Consider the following 19,363-nt stretch of genomic DNA (forward strand, 5'->3'; position numbering starts at 1 on the left):
ACATGCAATGCATCAGGACTGGTTTTGAACATATTTGTTGGAAATCCCTGCTCAGTATATGACAAATGCATTCTAAAAAACTGCCTTTGTGTTGAAGGTCTCTATCCTCCACCTAGCTATTTCCTCTTAGGTGATAAAGGCTATCCATGCCATGAAAATCCCATTACAATCATAACCCACTTATGGCCAGCCGCCAAAGGATTGCACCCAAGAACCGTTCAGCAGACCCCATTCTCAGGCTCGTTCTTTGATTGAGCAGACCTTTAGGGGGGGATGAAAACAAAGTGTGGCAACCCTGATTAAAGCTCTGGAGGTGGAAACACATTTTTGAGGTAATCTGAGGTAATCCTTACTTGTGCCTTCCTGCACAATATATATATATATACCTGTATATGACATTGTAGGAGATGCCATCGAGGAGGACATTTTGCCGGTTCTCGAGAACGACAAGAATATGTGGGCTTCAAGAGGTGTTCATATTTCCATATTTCACCTGCCAATTCAGCTGAGAGAACATGATTATGCAGCTCTGCAAACTATGTGTACATTTCTTTTATTTTTTTAGGTTTACACCTTTCATTGTGCTTGTGTTTCAGAAATACTTTCTGTGTTTTCTTTTATACAAAACAAGTGAAGCAACATATAGTAATAAACAATGGCTTACAAAAACACAGAGCTGAGTCAATTAATGTTGGCAACAATTTTGCCAAATAAGGAGATTCATTTGTCTAGTTGGTCTTTTCTGTTCTCTCCTCTCTGACTGGTCCTCCAGGTACCTTATGCCTTTGCATTTGTTGGTCTGTGTATTCCCTAAGAAACTCTAGTGGTTCACCGTGTCTTTTTTTATTGGAAGATTGACTGGGTGAGGCTTGACTGGATAAGGCTTGGTGGACTAAGGCAGCTGCAGGTGGTGATACCAGGGGTTCTGGTGAAGCTCTAGAAGAGTGATAAGCTGTGGAGGGGTCAGGTATACTATGTTTGTTTCCAATGGCACGGTGCATGGCAGGAAGAATTTCCAGCTTGCAGCTGTTGCTTCTCCACCCTCTGTACCCATTCCAGTTTATAAAAGAATGAGATTGTGTTGAAAAAAAGGTAAGGATGAATAATTAGCGACCCCTTTTTTACACCAGCGACGTTCAGAAACCGCCCCAATTCACCAAGCAAATTGAACAGAATATCGGTTTCCAGCTATCTGTTGTTTTATCCTGTATCTCCTTTTGGGGTTCTCCCTTTTCTTTTTGGCTTGCTCCCTCGTCTCAGGACCATTTAGCTTAATTTTATTGAAAAATATTCTGGCGAGAATCCACAGCATTCTACAGAAACGTCTCTTTCATTTTCTTCTGCTATGCATAATGAAACATGTGCCACTAAGTCGGTTTAGCATAATCCATCATTACCATACTCGCACAAAGCCCTCAGCTGGGGAATGCCTCACACCTGAGAACAGGTGGTCCTATTGCTCATGCGAGTTGATGAATCTCAGTGTCTGCTCATATGTCTCTGTAGATTAAAGGCTTTTTTTGTGAGTGAACAAATTATATTCATACATTTCTATAAACATATAGGCTACATTTAAATACAGAAATGTTTGGAAATAGCAGATTAATTGTTTTTGTTTTTTATACTACATATTTCTGTGTCATGATGTGGTTTCATTATATTTCTAGCCCACATGATTCAAGTCACATTTTAAAACCGTAGTCTTTTTCACATTCTTAATCAATTTTGTTTTTGTGGTCGGCAATTGGAAAAAAAACGATGTGGGTAATTAAATCAGTGAAGTCTGCATCCCAGTCTGATATCCCTTGTGGACCTAATGAATTGTAGATTTGGACAGCCCTCCCAGACTCCCCAGGAAGTCCACAAGTGTGGTGAAATCCAGACAGTTTATCTTTCTGTGCAAAATGTTGTGCCAATCCATAAAGTAGATGTAGAGATGTCTCACAGGATAAGTGAAAACTTTGATTTTCACTTATCAGAAAAGGAAAACTATATTCATGTTCCTTTAAATTAATTCTTTTAAGTAAATTAAGATTAAAATCTGATAGCAATTGGTTTGGAGAAATTCAACAAATTCCAATTTAAACATACTGTCTGCCAAAAATGAGCAATCGATCCTTGCTGAATTTGCACTTAAAATGAAATTACTGGAAATTTCAAAGAGAAGAAATCAAACCACGAAGATGAAACCATTTCATTGCTATTCAGTTGAATTTGGATTTGAACATTAAGTATTCAGCAGTGGGTATTTCAAAACAAGGTGTAAAGTTGCACATAAAGTTATTACGGCCTTTGTTTGCTTCCATTTTATTGTGCCACCAGCACATATGAAGGCACATGCATGCACACAAACACACACTTATCCAGATTCCCCACAGGCAGTGGCCTAATGACTTTGTTTTCACTAATATTAGTTCAAAGGGGTCGTATCCAGATGTCCTTGCAGTTCAAAGGTTGCAGGATTGCTAGACAGCTGCTAAAGTCATCCATGGAGCCTGAACGTCTTGTTCCTGTCATATGCAGAGAGGCTTTGCTAGAATGCACCAAGTTGTTGTCAAGCCTTCTTTCTTATTATGCTGTTTGAACTTTTTTTTTTCCTGAGCTAAAGGTTGAAACTAATGAGAAAGTTAAAGATAATGGCTCGGTGGAAGATTTGACCTCTGATCATAGTACAGAAATAAATACCTTGAAGATGTGAGCACTCCTCAGTACCTATTCAGCCACAACAGGGGGGGAGGCACATATAAATCAAATGCTCGAGTGATATTTATTCACCTCCTGAACTATTTACTTACTGACAATAAAGGTGGAATTTATGTGGCTATTAAGACAAGTGTTTCTGAATGATCAAGGGTTGGAACTGAGACCACTTTATGGATTGGATGCAATAAAACCCAGTGATAAAACAATATGGAGGCTGTGGACCTGCGCCGTCAATCAAAGGTAAGTATGATAAGCAAGTTCATTAATTTTAATGGAATAAATTCTTCTCAATAATGCACCAGCCATTACCGCAGTTATCCATATTTCTTGTCCTAATACAGTGCTTTAACCCCAGACGGAATGGACGTTTTCCTCACCCCTCCGGTAAGCCATGAATCAAACCGTGAAAGGTGAAGGATAGATGGAGGGAGGAAGAGGAGGTGAGGGTAGAGAGTAAGGAGAGGGAATGAGCTTGCTAGAGAAGAGACTAGAGAGATGCTCCAGGCTCATTTTCCAGCACTGTGGACAAGGTGATGTCACTACACGTTTTACTGAGGGATCTCCCACAGAGAGGATGGGAGAGGGGGGGGGCAGGAAGGGATTTCGGGATGTAGAAGAGTTAAGAGACCGAGAGGGGGAAAAAGTAAGGAAGTAGGGGAAAACCAGAACGACGCAGAGAAAGCAAAGGGAGAGTAGAAGAGGGAGAGAGGGATTTAGGACTTGGATTGTGCAGCAGTGGGAGAGAGAGAAAGAAAGGGGAGGGGGAAAAGTTGGACACGGACGATCTTGCCCTAACTTTTGTCTTATTTCCTTTCTCCGTGGAAGAAGCCTCGGGAAAATAAGTCAACGGGACGGAGGACAAGCTGGATTACATCTGAATTGCATTAGCGTCGCCCCACACGATTTTTTCCTGGATACACACACGCATTTATTTCCGGATTAATGTGGTCGCAAGTTTGTGGATTTATCAATAGTTAAAAGGTATGGATTGTGTCCACTTTTACGGGCGTGTTGGCGATGCTTGAAGTGTGCAAAAGCGATGTCAGTTCTAAAGTAACGTCGCAGTCGAGGCAGTAAAGCAAGGCTGCAGTTTGTAAAGTCACTGTTTAGTGGAACTATATGCTCGAACTTTTGCAGTAGGTTCATATTGCAACAGGCGTATTCATATTAAGGCTACATCCCACGGTAAATATTATAGGCGCGTTACATAGCAGATGACAAAAACAACTGTAAAGTCTCAGCTGAGAACTGTCCCTATGATGGTGATGCTGAAGAAAAGTGTCAAGATGTCAGTGGGATCCAGTGGGGATCATTGAAGTTATATCTGCTGAGTAGGCTAGTATTTGCTCATAGTAGATTTGTTGTATTTCTTAATTGGTTCTTGCGAGAAACTTTTAAACCACAGCTATGATGTAGCTGCTGGCAAAAGTGATGCTGATTTTCCCTTCATATCCTAAGCAGGCCTTAATTCAACACATTATGGGCTGAGTTGTTACTGTGAATGTTTGTGGCTTGCGTTCAACCCCTGTGGCATGGAAAAGGCTGTGAGCTGAACCGTTTTTTGGGGATCTGCGGCATGCATATTATTCAAGCTAAGTAATGTCTAGAGCATAGCACTGCACTGATTTGAGACCAGTGTCCAAAATCTAATTTGCCTCTACCTGAGGGGGGGGGGGGGGGGGGGGGGAACAGGCAAAGGAAGAAGCTTGAATGCTACAGTCACATCTGTTTTCTTCATCACTCAGCCATCCCATGTGTGCTGGCTTTTGCATCCTGCCTGCGCACCCATCTTAAAAGTTTTCTGTGAGTCCCCCACCCCCCCCTTCCATGCAAAATGTGGAACAGCTCATGGTTGCATGTATTTAATTTGCCAGACAGCTGCCTCTTGACACACAGTACGATTTATTTGTCTGATCAGAGGTTTCCATCTCTCCACTGTTACCTCTTGACCTTCGGTAAACAACAGATGTATTTTTGTTGAACGTCGATTCAACCCTTGTATGCTGCAGTATCTCCAGGAAAGCGTCCCCCCCCCCCCAGCAGTAACAGGTTTTACTATACTTCTTTAGACCCTGGGGAATATAACCATGTAAACATTACAAATTGTTGTCCTTGAATTCTACAAGACATTGTGTTGCTCACTTAACCTGCTGCAGGGTGAACAGGCCATGCAGTATCTGTTTCATTTACTCCTTCCAATGCTCGCCTGCAGCTAATTGTGTCGTCCGCTTGACTCTTTGCTTATTCAAGTTTGCAGTGATGTGAACGTTAAGCAGAAATGGTCAGCCTCCAGCCGGTCATCGGCCTGCTGAAGGCTGACTAAACCATGCGTAGCATGGGCTTGAGGCCAACCAGTTCATGCCATCAGAGTAGGCGTCACATTACATCGTAACTTTTGAAAGTGGACCAAAAAAGTCCATGGCAGTGGAACTTTGAGGCATCCCTGAGCAGAGCGAGGGTTACATGCATCAACACTCCTTTTTTCCACAATCTACAACTGTGCTGGCCTGTTTCTCACTCACAGATGTTCAAGTATAGGCCGTGAACATAACCCAGTATGTAAGGCTAGTAAAAACATGCCTCAGTCTCCTTTGTGTGTCATCCAGCTTGAGATATTGCCTTTGCTAGTTTGCAAGTCTTTTAACACTTCCTGGTCTGTTGATATCTGGAGTGTCTATCAAGGCCTCGGGGCATCTTTAGTTACTTTTATTCACTCCAAGTTCCCCGTTGTAACAGGCCTGCAATGCACTCTCAGGTTTGGGCTGAAGTGCATCCAAAATTTCAAGCGCCATGAGTGTAGGTGTACATGTTGTTGTGTTCATCATGACATATCAGCATGACAGTAAAGAGAAGCTTCTGATGGTCACAAAACATTTGATGACAGAATGACCCTAACGAAGGCCACAAGCAGAAACATGCTAGTCTAAACAATAAAGTTGTACAGGGCCTCTTCACCCCATTAAAAAACATTCGACACAAATGTATTGATTCTTTTATCTGTCAAAAATAATTCCAGGAGTAGCTGATAAGATGGCAGCATATTGACTGAACAGCGTGGCTCTTGGGATGGCAGTGTCAGTCTATCGAGCCGCCACTTTGGTCCAGACATAAATTTGTCAACAGTTATTTCATATGTTGCGATCACATTTTGTACAGACATTCATTGTCCCCAGAGGATGAATCCTAATAACTTTGGTGATCCCATAACATTTCCTATAGCACCATCAGCAGGTCAAAGTTCTGACTTATCCTGTGAAATATCGCAACCGCTACTAAAAATGCCCCAGAGACATGCATGGTTTCCAGAAAATGAGCCTACTGACTTAAGAGATCCTCTGACTTTTCCTGCAAAACTCATCACATTTCCATCAGAATTGACCGTACTTAGTGTTAAGTTGTAATTGGCAATTAGCATGCTAACATATTTACATAAAGATGGTGAATATGGTAAATATTCCAGTCAACTTCTAGTGGACTTTCCTGCTCATCCTCTGCTGAGAGATGACTTTCTCTGCAGGATTCAGTCAGGGTCACAATAAAAAGGTCTGAGCAGGAGGTTATTTTCAATGCACAGCGCCTAAAACCACTCTTGACTGTGTGTGTTTGTGTGTGATGATGTGATAGAGCAGGGAAGATTGGAAACAGATAACCTGTTAGCGAGCTGTCCATCAATCTTCTTGGTACAGAATGCTGGGAGAGACAGCAGGAAAGACAGTGAACCCACACATTTTACATGACCGACACATTTATGCTGGGTTCTCCCATTAAAACAGATGGAAAGTAGTCTAAACAGTGGGCTACTGGTGCACTGCTATTTAATCATCCGTGTCTTGGTGGCTAATAAGCAATTCTCCTGTCAGGCCATAGAGAGGACATGTTTCATTTAACTCTGTCAGAGTGTGTTCCTCTAAACAGGCTTGTGTTGGGGCTGTTTTTCCATCTTTAAGTGGTGGCAATGATGATGAAATGTGTGACAACAGAAATCGCTTAGCATTAAGCACAACTGACCTGCTTTGTTAGAGGACAGTATCAGTGCCGCTTTTTTCCGTGTATTCAAACCATAAAATGTACTGGAATCGGCATTTGTACTGGATATAGAAAATAGTCAAAAGGTCTGAACCTCGAACCGAAATGACCCCAAGAAATACTGAGCATGTCTGTATCTTCAAGGGAGACACATTGTTGTCGTTGTAAAAAAGAAAATGTCCAAGCTGAAATGATGAGGCGTGTGTTTTGATTGTCGATGTCGGTCACCAATTGACTGTCTGCCTGCGCTTTTCTTCAGGCTTTTAATGCTGGAAGACTTTCAAATTTGCCATTGTTTTCCTTCCTGTATTGGCTTCATATTCAGTGACCCGATCACTCGCAGGCCTGCTTTCCGGGCTCATGGCCAGCCCAGCGGCCAAGCCCAGTGGCCTAACCCCACATTGCCTTTATCTGCTGTAGCCAGCTGTGTGGCCCGTGAAGCTGCAGATGGAATGCAGGGAGAGAAGGAGAAAGAGAGACATCCATAGCAATACATATTAGGAAGCCTATTAAATTGTTTTGGATTATGGCCAGATAATAATAGCAATGAGCTGTAACTTTTCCCTCAGCCTATGTTCTCTGGACTGTGATGCATTATGCATTATGTACTGTGTGAACTTTTTTTATTATTGCAATCATGTGGCATGAAGCCTATAATAATGGCTGCAGCTTTAAAGTGCTCACACTCAGCCGTCTAAGGCATTGATTAACTTTCAACCCTAACTGCAGGGGAAGACTTTTTTTTTTTTAGCAGTCTAGCTTGCAGCTACTTTTGCATAAAAAGTGTCCATGTTGTCAACAGTTGTGCACTCGGATAAATCGTGCCACATTATTATACAATGTCTTGCTAAGACCTTGCTCTTGTCATGAAATGGTAACCTCGAACCTGGAAAACAAGGGAAGCAACCACACCTCGAGTCAGCAGCCCTCAATATTGAATGCATAATTCAAAATGTGGAGCGTGTCAAGCTGTCCTTGTTATTTCAGTATATCATGTGGAACTCTGTCCTCCACCACATTGTCTGTTAGCAGCAAGCTGCAGGCAGTCAGGTCAGGCTAAGAGGTGTCCTCTGCCGGGCAGGAACGCCACATTGTGCACCCCCGGGGGAGCATGGGGGTCATTTCTCCCGGCAGACGGGACAGGTGTGTGTACAGACACACAGTCTGCTCGCCCACCTGCCTTGAGGGCCCTGCTGTACCTGTAAACACTGAAGAGTTATGGGGGCCTACTCGCATGCTGAGGGCAAGTCCAGGTCACCTGGGATGTGTGGAGCGGGCGATGTTGGTGTGTAAATGTGTGTGCATTCTTGACTGCGTTTATGAAAAGGCCCTGTAGGAATGGAGAGTGACCGTGGAGACCGAATATAATGATTGTCTAGACGTGGCACATATTTTAATCTGTGCAGGTTTGAGTGTGTGTGTGTGTGTGTGTGTGTACTTGTTGTTGGGCCACGTGGAAGCATCTGGTGCGACACAACCATGGCTCCAGTGGAATAGTCTCCAGATGTGTTTGTGTGTTTTGGCCCCACTGTGTGTTTGCCTGGGGACCAACCAGCCTGCATGCAGATCTTTTTTTATTTATTTCATGCATGCATTTTGCTTTGTTGTCTTGGTATTTGTTTGCAGCAGAATGTGTACGTTCTTTTTGACTTTGAATTCTTTCCCAGATATGGTCACCCGTGTGTGTGTGTGTGTGTGTGTGTAGGTGTGTGTGTGTTTGTACACTTAAGTGCACTCTGTCAGACAAATTCACATGCGTGTGTGCTTGTGTGTAGCAGCTGCCCAGTCAAAGGCCAACCAGATGGACAGGATAATGAATATGATCAGACTTTATAGAGTTACACTCCTTAATGAGGGACATTCTGCTTAATTCATATGCCTTTAACAAAGGCCGCATCATACCACATAATTAACACATCAAATGTGACTGACTCATAAATATACATGGACGTCTATTTAGGAGTCAAGTATAATGTGCAGCTGTCAGCGAGTGAGCAGACTGGGTGGCATTCTGACAGAATGTACGAAGGATTTGACTTTTTTTTGACTTTCTCTTTTTCTGTTTGTTCATCCATCAGCTGGTGGCTGAGGTGAGGCGCTGTGAAACCATGTGGCTTCTCTGGTCCTGTCTGACTCTGTTGGCACTCAGCTTTGGCTCATGTGACATGCTGACATCTGAGCAAGGTGAGTTTCCTCTGCTGGAGCTTTAAAAAAAAAAAAGTAAACTCCAGTAGTGGTAAAACATGTGAACTTGACGAAAGACTAAATCTTGCTGTAAAATAATCATTCGCTCGACACACCCTCATTTGTTTCCTTTCAGAGAGATAGATGAGAAGATGGATACCACTCTCATATCTGTCCTTTAATGCCACAGCCAGCTGCCAGTTCACTCATCCTAGAATGAAAAATGCTAGTCTCTGTAACACCTGTCCACCAGTACCTTTTTAAAAAGCGCTACATTAGCAATCTAGTGAGCTTAAGAGGCATTGAGTCTCGACTGGTTGCCTGGTCAGTCTGTTGAGTCTCTGCTCCAAGAAATAGTCTGCAAAAATCCAACCAAGGCTCGCTGTTTGTCTCTAATCCAGGCTTTACACTAACCTAAACTAACAAGCTGCTCGCTGTGACTTTATATTTACGTTACACATATAGCAGTATGAATCTTCTCCTCTAACTCACGGCAAGAAAACAGATCTGCTAATTTCTAAAAAAAGTTGTCATAGACAAGGTAGCGGCTCATTGACTGCAGTTCGCTTTTGCTGCTGGACGCTGGCTATATTTAACTCATCTTCACTTCCCCGCAGCACGTCTGGAACCACGAGCCAAGCTATCGGTCCTCTCCTAAAGGGAGACGTTGTGGCCGTTCGCAGCAATACCGGGAGCCAAGAAATAGGCCCGTTCAAGCGGCCACGCGCTCCAAACAGGCACACCGCGAACTGGCGCTGCACTGTTCATTTAAATGCTAAAAAGACAATAAAGTCCCCAAAACATTCGAACAGTTATAAATTAGACATATTTTTAATCTGGAGTTTTATGCTTGACTAACTCGTCACGCTTTTGAACCCCTCTGAGTTTGATGGAACTGCGTCCGTCTGTGTCTGGGTGTGCGTGCGGGTGATGGGGCCGAATGCTACAATGAAAGCGGACTGTAATTACAGTTTATGTGTGTTTCAAGCGAGTGGCTGTTGGTGGCAGGGTGGTCAGGCTGTGGCAAGGAGGCGTGTGTGTTTACCATGTGCGGTTGTGAGCCATCAATCATTCTAAGTTTCTGTGAGCAGAGGTTTGAAGATTTTGAGTGCCTGTATGTACATATATGGAATTGGGAGAATGTTGAAATGTCAGTTTAATTCTCTGTTGGTGTGTGAGAGACTGTGTGCTTGTGAAGAAACCAAGAGGTAGAGAGAATCTATTTTTGTTTTATTCATTACCTTCCCAACTGTCATACTCCCTCTCCACGTTGTCAGTGTGTTGTCAGGGTCCAGCTCTGAGATATCACCTGGTGGGCCCGAGCAATCTTCCATAGCTTGTGGAGCTCTGAAGCCTGCTTTGTGAAGGAGGGGGGGGGGTCCCTCTTGGGAGACCCAGAGCTTTTCAGATGAGACTGAGTCAGCTTGCAGCTCCCCTGAGTCATCTCCCCCAGTGGTGGGAAGAAAGTGCTTTCTCAAGTGCAGCTATAACACTTTGTCACAGCAAGCACCACACACACTCACACACGCTCATACACACATTTCTCTGACTCATCCGAATCTCTACTTACTGGTAATTTGCTGACATTACAGCAGGAAAGCGGGTTTAAGTAAAACTAGTGTTGAGGAGTCAAGCTGGATGATTGCTCTGCAGTTCTGCAATGTATCAGCCAGAGAGACTAGTCCCCCATAGTTGAATTAAATTGCTGAGATTCCCTCCATTTGGGAAAGTGTTGCTGATATGGTTGCTTTGTGTGCACCACATACCCTACGCCGTCTGAAGTAATGGATTTGTGTATTGATTTGTTTTTCACTCAGTTTCCCTCTGGCTGTGTCTGAGCTAAGTTGCATGTTTTCTGGTGCCAGTGAATTGTGGTAGTTATAAGCTCATTTGCACAAAATTGGAAGTTAGAGAAGACGAGCAGCAGAAGCAGACACATATCTGGTTAGGGGTACGCCTTATTGTTTGGGTTAGGATATAAATATTTAAAGTGAATATTCTAAACGCTGTGCTGTATTTGCTTCTACACTGAGAACAGGTTATATTATGTAGCCTCTTACTATCACTAAACACTGCATCCCTTCATATAGATTCTAATATATATTTAAATGATCTGAAAAGTGTGCTTTGAGAAATAATCGTGATGAGAAACTCTCAAATGTCTTGAAGAATTTGACTGAACAGACATGGTCAGACGTCTTTGTCCCACGGGAGGGTTTGGAGGTCTAACAATGAGTCAAGATTTTAGCAGAGTATATATGCTATATATTCTTCCAGCTGCACATTATAAGTCTAGTTAAAAGTATATATTTATTCAACACCCTGATACCATAGGCACATATAAGATAAGTCACTGTACCCATACATCCTCACATCCTCTACTGCAGGTTTCAGCAGTCTGAGTTAGCAAACATATGTAATGTGAGTGTTGTAGTTAAACTTCCAAAAATTCTATTATCCAATGCAAACCAATGAAATAGGGGAGAGAGGCTGTCAGATTTGAGAGGAAGGGCAGACGAGCGTGATAGCTTAAAAACATGTGAAAGCTTTGTTAGTTGGATTTTTCTGATCACAGGCAGTCCCAGAACTTCACTAAAGAACTGGCGCAAAACACTTAAACTTGTCACTGCTTCATGGATGAACTTGTCCTGTTGTGTCTCTACTTTCTGCAGAAAAAAACCTCCATTGCAGTAAAGTAACATTGAGTTACATCTCAAAACCGCAGGGTACATAAAAAACGACTAACAGGTGACAAATGTGATCAGTCAAAAACATGATAATGTTTGAAATGAATGTTGAACACTTTGACCTGACATGTAAGCAACCAGTTTCCTGTAAAGTGTATGTGTCGTATATGTCCTGTTCTCTGACTCGGTCTGATCCAGCCCCACTTACCAATATGTATATATTCACACTTTGCACATACAAACACACAGGTTGCCAGACATCATGTCAAACAACACCAATCTAATTTGAGTAGTGTACAGCATGTACTCTCTAAATGATTGTTGTGAAAAGCTTGTCAATGTATGTCATGAGTCCAGTCTGTGTCTGTTTGAGCTTGTGAGAGTGCATTGAATGTGGGCCAGAGGCCTTCAAAGGGGAAAATGAGTGAGCTCATCCCTCTGAAGTGCAGCGTTTTAAGTCTTTCCACTCCTCTGTGCTGTCGATTTATCTCTGGAAAAAACAGGAATGTTCTCTCTTGTCTGTCTCATTTGGCCGGGAAAACAAGTGAGAAACACACTCTCACCCTCTGTCTCAATCCCTCCTTTATTTATTATCCAGTCAGTTTGTCATTTTACCCACACTTTAACCTTACATAGGCTACATTGAATCATTGGGTTGAATCATCAACTACACCACCCAGAATGCCCTTCTCCTCTCCATATGTTGCATGTGTTTAATAGTCTCGGGACTTGGATGAGTCTGACTTTCTGCTGATCAGCAGCCCAGTCCAATTATCTTGGAATGCCACGTTGTAAAGCACATTCAATAACTACCATACCCTCTCTTATTGCAAACCACACATCAAACAGTCTGTGAGCACTTGTGACCTCTTCTCCCTAATGAAAGTGCTCTGCCAAGTGCTCGCTGCTGCGGAAACAGTATTAAAACCCAGGGGCAGTTGGTTTCAGTAGACCCCGGCCACAACAAGGCACTGTTTGATAAGGCCATACATATCTTGCAAGATGCAAAAAAAAAAAGGTCACACATCAGTTATTTTAGCCGGGAAATTGCAGTGGGGCAGCTAAAGTTGAGTTGTTCTTTGTCATAATGAATGCCCGAGTGGGAGAATTTCTGCCTGTGCACAAAGTAATGTGTTTATTGATGCATTTACCATAATCAAATCATCAATGTTTGCCCTTGTCTGCCACCTTTTCACTTGTACACTCTCTAAATGAAGTGCAAGTCTCTCCATCAAAATGCAGAATTCCACTTCCGTAAAGACCCAAAATGTCCTGAATTTGTATCTTTGGCAAGGTGGAAACTTGGGGGAACTCTCACAGCAATGTACTGCATGGCTGCCAGTGTAGTATCATTACCTGCTTGGGCAAGAATCAAACACAACCCATCAAAGAGGTAGTGAACCCAGCCAAGACCTTCCAATCTCTTTAAGGCTACATGCAGCTGCTAGCAGGATCCTGGAGTGACACTCATACTACGTACTAATTAGCTTGTCAACAAGCAAACGCTTTCCTTTGATCACAGCTTGAGAGGAAATGGGGTTCAAGTTCTGCAGTGTGTCCTCTTGCCAAACGGCCAAGTGCCTGAGTACGCAACAGTCCACTGAAATATCATCCATCCGCTGAGTGATGTAGAAATAGCCTGTGTATCCCATGAAAGCGAGCAAACATCTCTTCCAAGTAAACACGTTTAACTTGAATCGCAGCTTTAAAAGCGGCAACAAAGGACAAAGTTAGCAACTAGCTGGACCAAAACGGCTAAATCAAGATTCGATCAGCTGGCCAGAAACACAAAAGACCAATCAATGCTCATGTTGCTTTGCGTCTTCTGGATCTGTAAATAGAAACGGTTTTCTAACACTTTCGTCGTATCAACTTCATGAGGTGGTGATATGCCGATGTTGTTGTTACAGCTTGATGCGTTGCTACATTTAATAACACGAGACAAGGCTAACTTCTTCCGCAGAGATGGCCTCATCTAAAAAAAAAAAAAACTTTAATGGCACCAAAAGGTGGGTGGAAAAATTGGGGTGCACCTTAATTATGTAAAGCATGCTAAAATACAGCTCAGACTTATGAAAGTTGAGCCAGGTCTGAGACCACTGGTGAGACAACGCAGTCTTTCGGGTAAAAAACAAACAAAACAGCTAATATAAAATGTTCACCTTCCTTCTTTCTGCTCTCTGTTCTTCCTCCTCTCTCCACCTTCGCCTGTCTGTGTGTTGCTTATCTTTTCATTGGGCCTTGCCTCTAGCCACTCCTGACAAAGCCTTCCTCGTGATGTTGTTCGATGGAAAGTGGGAATAAAAACAAAACAGGAAAAAAAGAGACTAAGTAGCGACAAAAGGTAGATCTTACTTGATTGATTAAAAAAACCTGTGATGGCAGATATGAAGATAAGCTCTTGATGTATGTGTGATTATGTTTTTTTTTTATGGAAGGAGAGTCTTTGTGAGACTGCAGAGTGTGCACATTTCAGGATGGACCCGTCAAGTTGTGTGTGTGTGTGTGTGTGTGTGGGAGAGAGAGAGAGAGAGCCAGAGTAAACGAAAAAAGGTTGTACTGTCAGACGGTGTATCAGAGAGTATCAGAGGGCTCAGAAGACTGCTTGATGTTTCCTGTACTCTTCACTGTATCTGTCCCTTTGTTCAGAAGTCATTCAATTCACACAATTTCTTGAGTTTTCATCTCAAGTTTCGCTTAACGTATACTACGACACCACTGTTTGACATCTCTTATCCGCGACATGACTTGTACTTGCAGACAGCAACAAGAGACCGACACACAGGCACGCTGAAATGTGCCGTGCTTCCAAACAGTTTTATGTTTTGAACCCGAGATGAGCAGAAGCTGCAGGGTGTCAACCGATGAACGTGATCGGAGGTGATGAAGCGCCGCAAGTGATTCAATTCTTTCTTGAGCCGGCCTGCGTGAAATTAATTTTCTAACTCTTAATTAAAGTCAGTTAATGTTATTATTCAAGTAATTATATTAGGCTCCCTTCCTTTTGTTACGATGTGACTTCCAGTCTGGATAAAGTTTAATTGTGGTTGGAAACATAGACTGTGTGTTGCTGCTGTTGCATGCTGCAAGGCAACTCACCATGCAGTGCACTCACTGTTTCTTCAAAAAGATGTTCTCAACAACTCAAACCATGAATCCAGGAGACACATAAACGTTACTTATGTAGGTAAGCAGGGAGCAGTCAAGACCAACTTAATCGAGTCCCAAGTCAAGACCAGGGGCAGTTGGATGTCAGATTCAAGACCAAGTCCAGAGAAAATCGAGTGCTGCTGAAGACCAGAATAGGCAACAGTGTCTTTCCGATGCTAATCCTCAGCTCATTTTGGTTAATGCAGTCCAAATGCATAGTCAATAACTAGTGACGGAGGTATTGAGCAAATGTATCAAAGTTATAAGTAGATTACTGGGCCATACAACCTAATCGTTTGCATTACTCGTTACTACTCATCCCTGTTGTAGACCTTGAATGAAGCCAAAAAAAGAGCTGATGAACATGTGTGACATCGGGTGTTGTATACTTGCCATGTGTAACTTGTTTTACAATGGCAGTTGACGTTCTCTGACGTTCTTTACCTTTCTGCCTGGGCCCCCTAGTGGCGAGGAGTCCCTAGGCATGTGCCAAGAATGCCTATGCATAGATCCTGCTCTGCGTTTGCAGCTTTAAGTTAGAGCAAAAAAAACAAAAAAAACATCAGTTTAACCAAGTTCTTGTACTTTTATGTTTTCCGTTTAGAAAAGATGCAGCATTGTACCTGGGTAAATTAAAATGTCTCGCCTTCAGCTTTAGCAGAAGGCACACAGTAATCATTTAGGATATTACTGACAGCAACACAGCTCAAAGAAAATAAGTTCTGGTTAATGCAGGGTACCACCTGCTTCCACATTCTCTGCAGTCATAATACAAATTTAAAAAGAATAAAGTTTCTGAAAAACTGTTCCTTGTAGAACGTCTAGCTCGGGGCCTTGGTCCTTGGCCCCAAAGAGATCAATTAGCTGTGGATCACAGTGATTCACAGGGTCCTTGTCTACCTGTAAAAGTACAATTTTTCTACACATCTCACGTCTTCCCTCTGTACTGAGGCAGGCCGCTCTGACAGGCACCACTTTTCTCTGTAACCTCCCCTGACAGGGTGAGAACATATCCATCAAACGTAGGCTACACCGCGACAGACAAGCTTGGTGCAAGACAACCTGTCAGATCGGGCTGTCTTCCTCTCGCCACAGCTTTGCCCTCATTTCATCGCACACTTTGTGTTTTACACTCTTGACTCTCTTTCAACCCCACCAACTCCTCTTCCAGATCAATATTTCTATTTCTCACGTATGTTTTGCAGTCGCTTCTTCGCTCTCACACAAAACTCTGTCCATTTCACCCAGCAGTAAGTGTGAAAGCTAACTTTTAAAGTTACCTCTCCAAAGACCGATGTGTTCTTCTTGACATTTCATCAGTGTTTGAATAGTAGTAAATGTCAGGGGTTTTCGCTATTTACACACCCGATTTTTGACTTTTTTCCTACTTAACCCCCTGTGTTATCTATTTGTCTCCACAGATGACCAATGCCCATCCTTGCAAGTGGATGAGTGGAAGTTCCCTCAGACGGCCAGGCAGAATATCACAGGTGAAAAGACTAGCTGAAATATGCAAACAGACATATTTTGTCTTCATGTGGGTGCTGATATACGCCATTTGTTGTCAGGTTTTAATCTGGTGAGGCGATTCTCCCTGCTCAAGAGCAAAGATGTCAAGAAGATCCGCAACCCTCGAGGACCGGTCATCCTACGCCTGGGCAAAACTGCACTCCTACGCCCCACTGAGTACGTTCACACTAACCCACTGCCGCCTTTTCCGGCAACCTATAGACAAACGCATCTCACACAGACACATTTTGTACAGCTGCAGGTGGTAGGACGTGAAATAAAGCACATCTTCTGCTGGATTTTCAGCTTTCTGGCAGGCTTATGTCAACATGTTCTCTCTTCTCATGCCATGTCTATACAAAGAAATAAGCAGAGAGACTGAATACCCAGCGGCTAATAGCCTCTGAACTCTCACTCAACATGTCAGCGCTGTCCAATGGCTGTTGTGTAAAAAGCAGACAGTTGGCGAGCTAAACAGCACGGGTCAATCTCTGATTGCTTTTCCAGAAATACCACTTCTATTCCTTCACCACTGACACTGGCTTGTATAAGTGAACTCTTTACAGCCTTTTTGGTTTTCCGGTTTGCGACCGCATATACTTATTGTAACTAGTTTTCACATGAAATGTCTGGCTTATTTGCTTGAGCGCAAACTATAGGAGTGATGCCTTAATTAGTAGGCATGGTGCAGTTTCCAGTAAAGACGTTACAAGGATAGGAATTTAATAGCATCATTTTAGAGCCGTAGCTTGTTCTGAGCTGGTTTCTGGGCAAAGAGAGCAGCAGCCATAAAATCCACCAGAGCACGGCTTCCCTGCACATTATTTCGCAGTATGACATGGTGTAATTATGCTTTCCTGGGTTTTCATTTTGTTATTACACAGTAGTTGGTTGTAGATTTTGTTTGGAGTTGTGTGACAAATGGTTATTAGGTTTATGCGCTTGCTGTTTTTTTTTTCAGTCCTTTTTTTCCTTTTCCAGTTCTTGCAAATACTGGGGGAAAAAAACTGCAGGTTTTCAGACGACTGAGCTTCTTTTTACCCACCGATAAAGCAGTTTTTCAGAACTTGTGAAATGGGTCATCCCAGAGTATTTTATCACTCTGTCCAGCCCTGAAAGCTTCACTTTCTTAAAAAGCCTGACAAATTCGTCTACAAAACACTCTTTTTTTTTTTTGGTATAGAGACATTCTGTGCTAAAAGTGTTACATATATTGTTTGTCACAGGCTGAGAGAGCATCCTCTATCTGGTTTAGATTCTGTGATGATGCAGCATTTATTGAGCTGTGGATGCCATTGAGAACTCTGCTGTCCGTTTTATCATTGAAGAATGTTACCTGGGTGACTTCATTTGAACTCAGACAGAGATTAATCAATGTTAGCACATCGGCCTTGCCTGCCAGCTGCCTTTCATTGTGCTTCTCTCTGCACATAGAACTCCCTGTCCCCTATACATGTCCCTAAAAATGACTAAACATTAGAATTAGAGGAGATTCTTGATTTCTTATTCTCTTTTGCCTACATGCCTCACGGAAAAGTAGATACAAGTCTTTCTGCATCAGTTAGTCATAATGTTCCCTTTTTTTTACTTTATTAATTAATTTTGTTGAACTTTTGCTTTCTCTAATTGCATTATATGTAAGGGCTTCACGCGTTTAGTAAAGAGCGGAGGCAGAGAAGAGTTGGGCCAGATGTGGTGGGGAAACAACCAGTTTAAAGGTTTAAATCCAGGCTCTAGGTGAATGCATCAGAACAAACTCTCAGGCTTGTTCCATGCCTTTTTCTCTCAGTGTGTGTGTGTGTGTGTGTGTGTGCGCTCAGCATGTATGCATGTACTTATGTGTGATGCTGATCATGCGTGTGTGTGCTAGTCTGCTTAAATCTCTGTGTGTGTGTACAGTACTTATGCAGTTGCACCATCACACATGAGATCCCCTCCCCCTCCACACACACATCACTCCCCCCCCCACCCCGCCACCCGCCCCATGTTATTTGTCCAGTCCGAGAGTATATTGTATCGATTTCTGAAGCTGTACCACATGGCTCTTATCCACCACAGACTCCCCGTCACTCAGGCAGCTTTTTTAATTCATTGCCGGTTAGGTTGACTGAAGTGCAAGACGTGTGTGTAGTAATTGGAAAGCAGCGTTTTGCTTCGTATCAGAGGCTGATCCTTTCAGCTAATCCAAGCTAACACAGATGAGTGACAGCCAGATGAAGCTACTTGTCTCCCTCCTCTCTCAGTTGTCTGCAGACAGTGAAATGGGCACCGGTCACAGCTGGCCACATGCATTTTAATTTCTGCAAAATATGATTTGATTGCTTTTCTTTTGTGCAGCTACAGTGTGTAGGAGAGATGGGAAGCAATTCTGTGATAATATGGCATGAGGCCACAATATTTATGACAGAATTAAAACGCATTTGATGAATTTAACTTGTTTTATCACATAGCAAAAGTGGTAAAATGTTTTATCAACCAAATAATGAGTGAAGAGGTGATGATACCGGTGCTCTTAAAATATCTCTACGACCATGGAAGGATCATAAATGAGCAAACATGTATTTGAGTAATCCCTGGACTTTTTTTGTACTTTGTATTTAGCTAATTAGCAAATATTGCTAAACAAACATTTAACCTACCAAACATCAGCATGTTAACATTGCCATGCTAACACAGTTATAATGCTGATGTTAGCATTTACTCAAAGCACAATGTTGCTTTGAGCAGCCTTACAGAGCTACTAGCATGGCTGTGTAGACAAATGGCCTTGTTGTGAGTTTGGCCTCTGGTCACCTTATCCAGTATTTAATAAGTGAATCAAATTCTGCTTAGAGCCTTTAGAAGGTTTATGCCACTGATGGTAATTGTGATATAAACCATTGAACTGCACCATCAGCACATTCCCATATCCCAAAATGTTTTACAATAGTTATGAAGTATGTGCTACTGTCTGCACAGATAGAAGATAGACATAGGGGGGAAAAAAAATGCAACTTAAAACACAATTTGTCCATTATAGCTTCTTTTACAGCTTCTTTTACAGTGTCATCCCCTAGCTCTTTGAGATTCCTTCCAGTGTGTATAAGACATTCAGAGATAGAAAC

General features: G+C 42.6%; 1 protein-coding gene across 2 annotated transcripts in view; it reads left to right on the forward strand.

Moving 5' to 3' along the window:
- Positions 1–3,444: 3,444 nt before the first annotated feature.
- Positions 3,445–19,363, forward strand: part of col16a1 (collagen, type XVI, alpha 1) — a 55,262-nt gene continuing 39,343 nt past the window's right edge. For both annotated transcript variants that reach the window (XM_079175853.1, XM_079175854.1), the window contains exons 1-4: positions 3,445–3,684; positions 8,808–8,913; positions 16,172–16,240; positions 16,319–16,436. In XM_079175853.1, the coding sequence (XP_079031979.1) occupies positions 8,838–8,913; positions 16,172–16,240; positions 16,319–16,436 (263 nt within the window). In that variant the 5' untranslated portion in view covers positions 3,445–3,684; positions 8,808–8,837. The remainder of the gene's footprint in view (positions 3,685–8,807; positions 8,914–16,171; positions 16,241–16,318; positions 16,437–19,363) is intronic.

Source organism: Pholis gunnellus (assembly GCF_910591455.1).
Source record: "Pholis gunnellus genome assembly, chromosome: 16".
In the NCBI taxonomy this organism is placed as follows: Eukaryota; Metazoa; Chordata; class Actinopteri; order Perciformes; family Pholidae; genus Pholis; species Pholis gunnellus.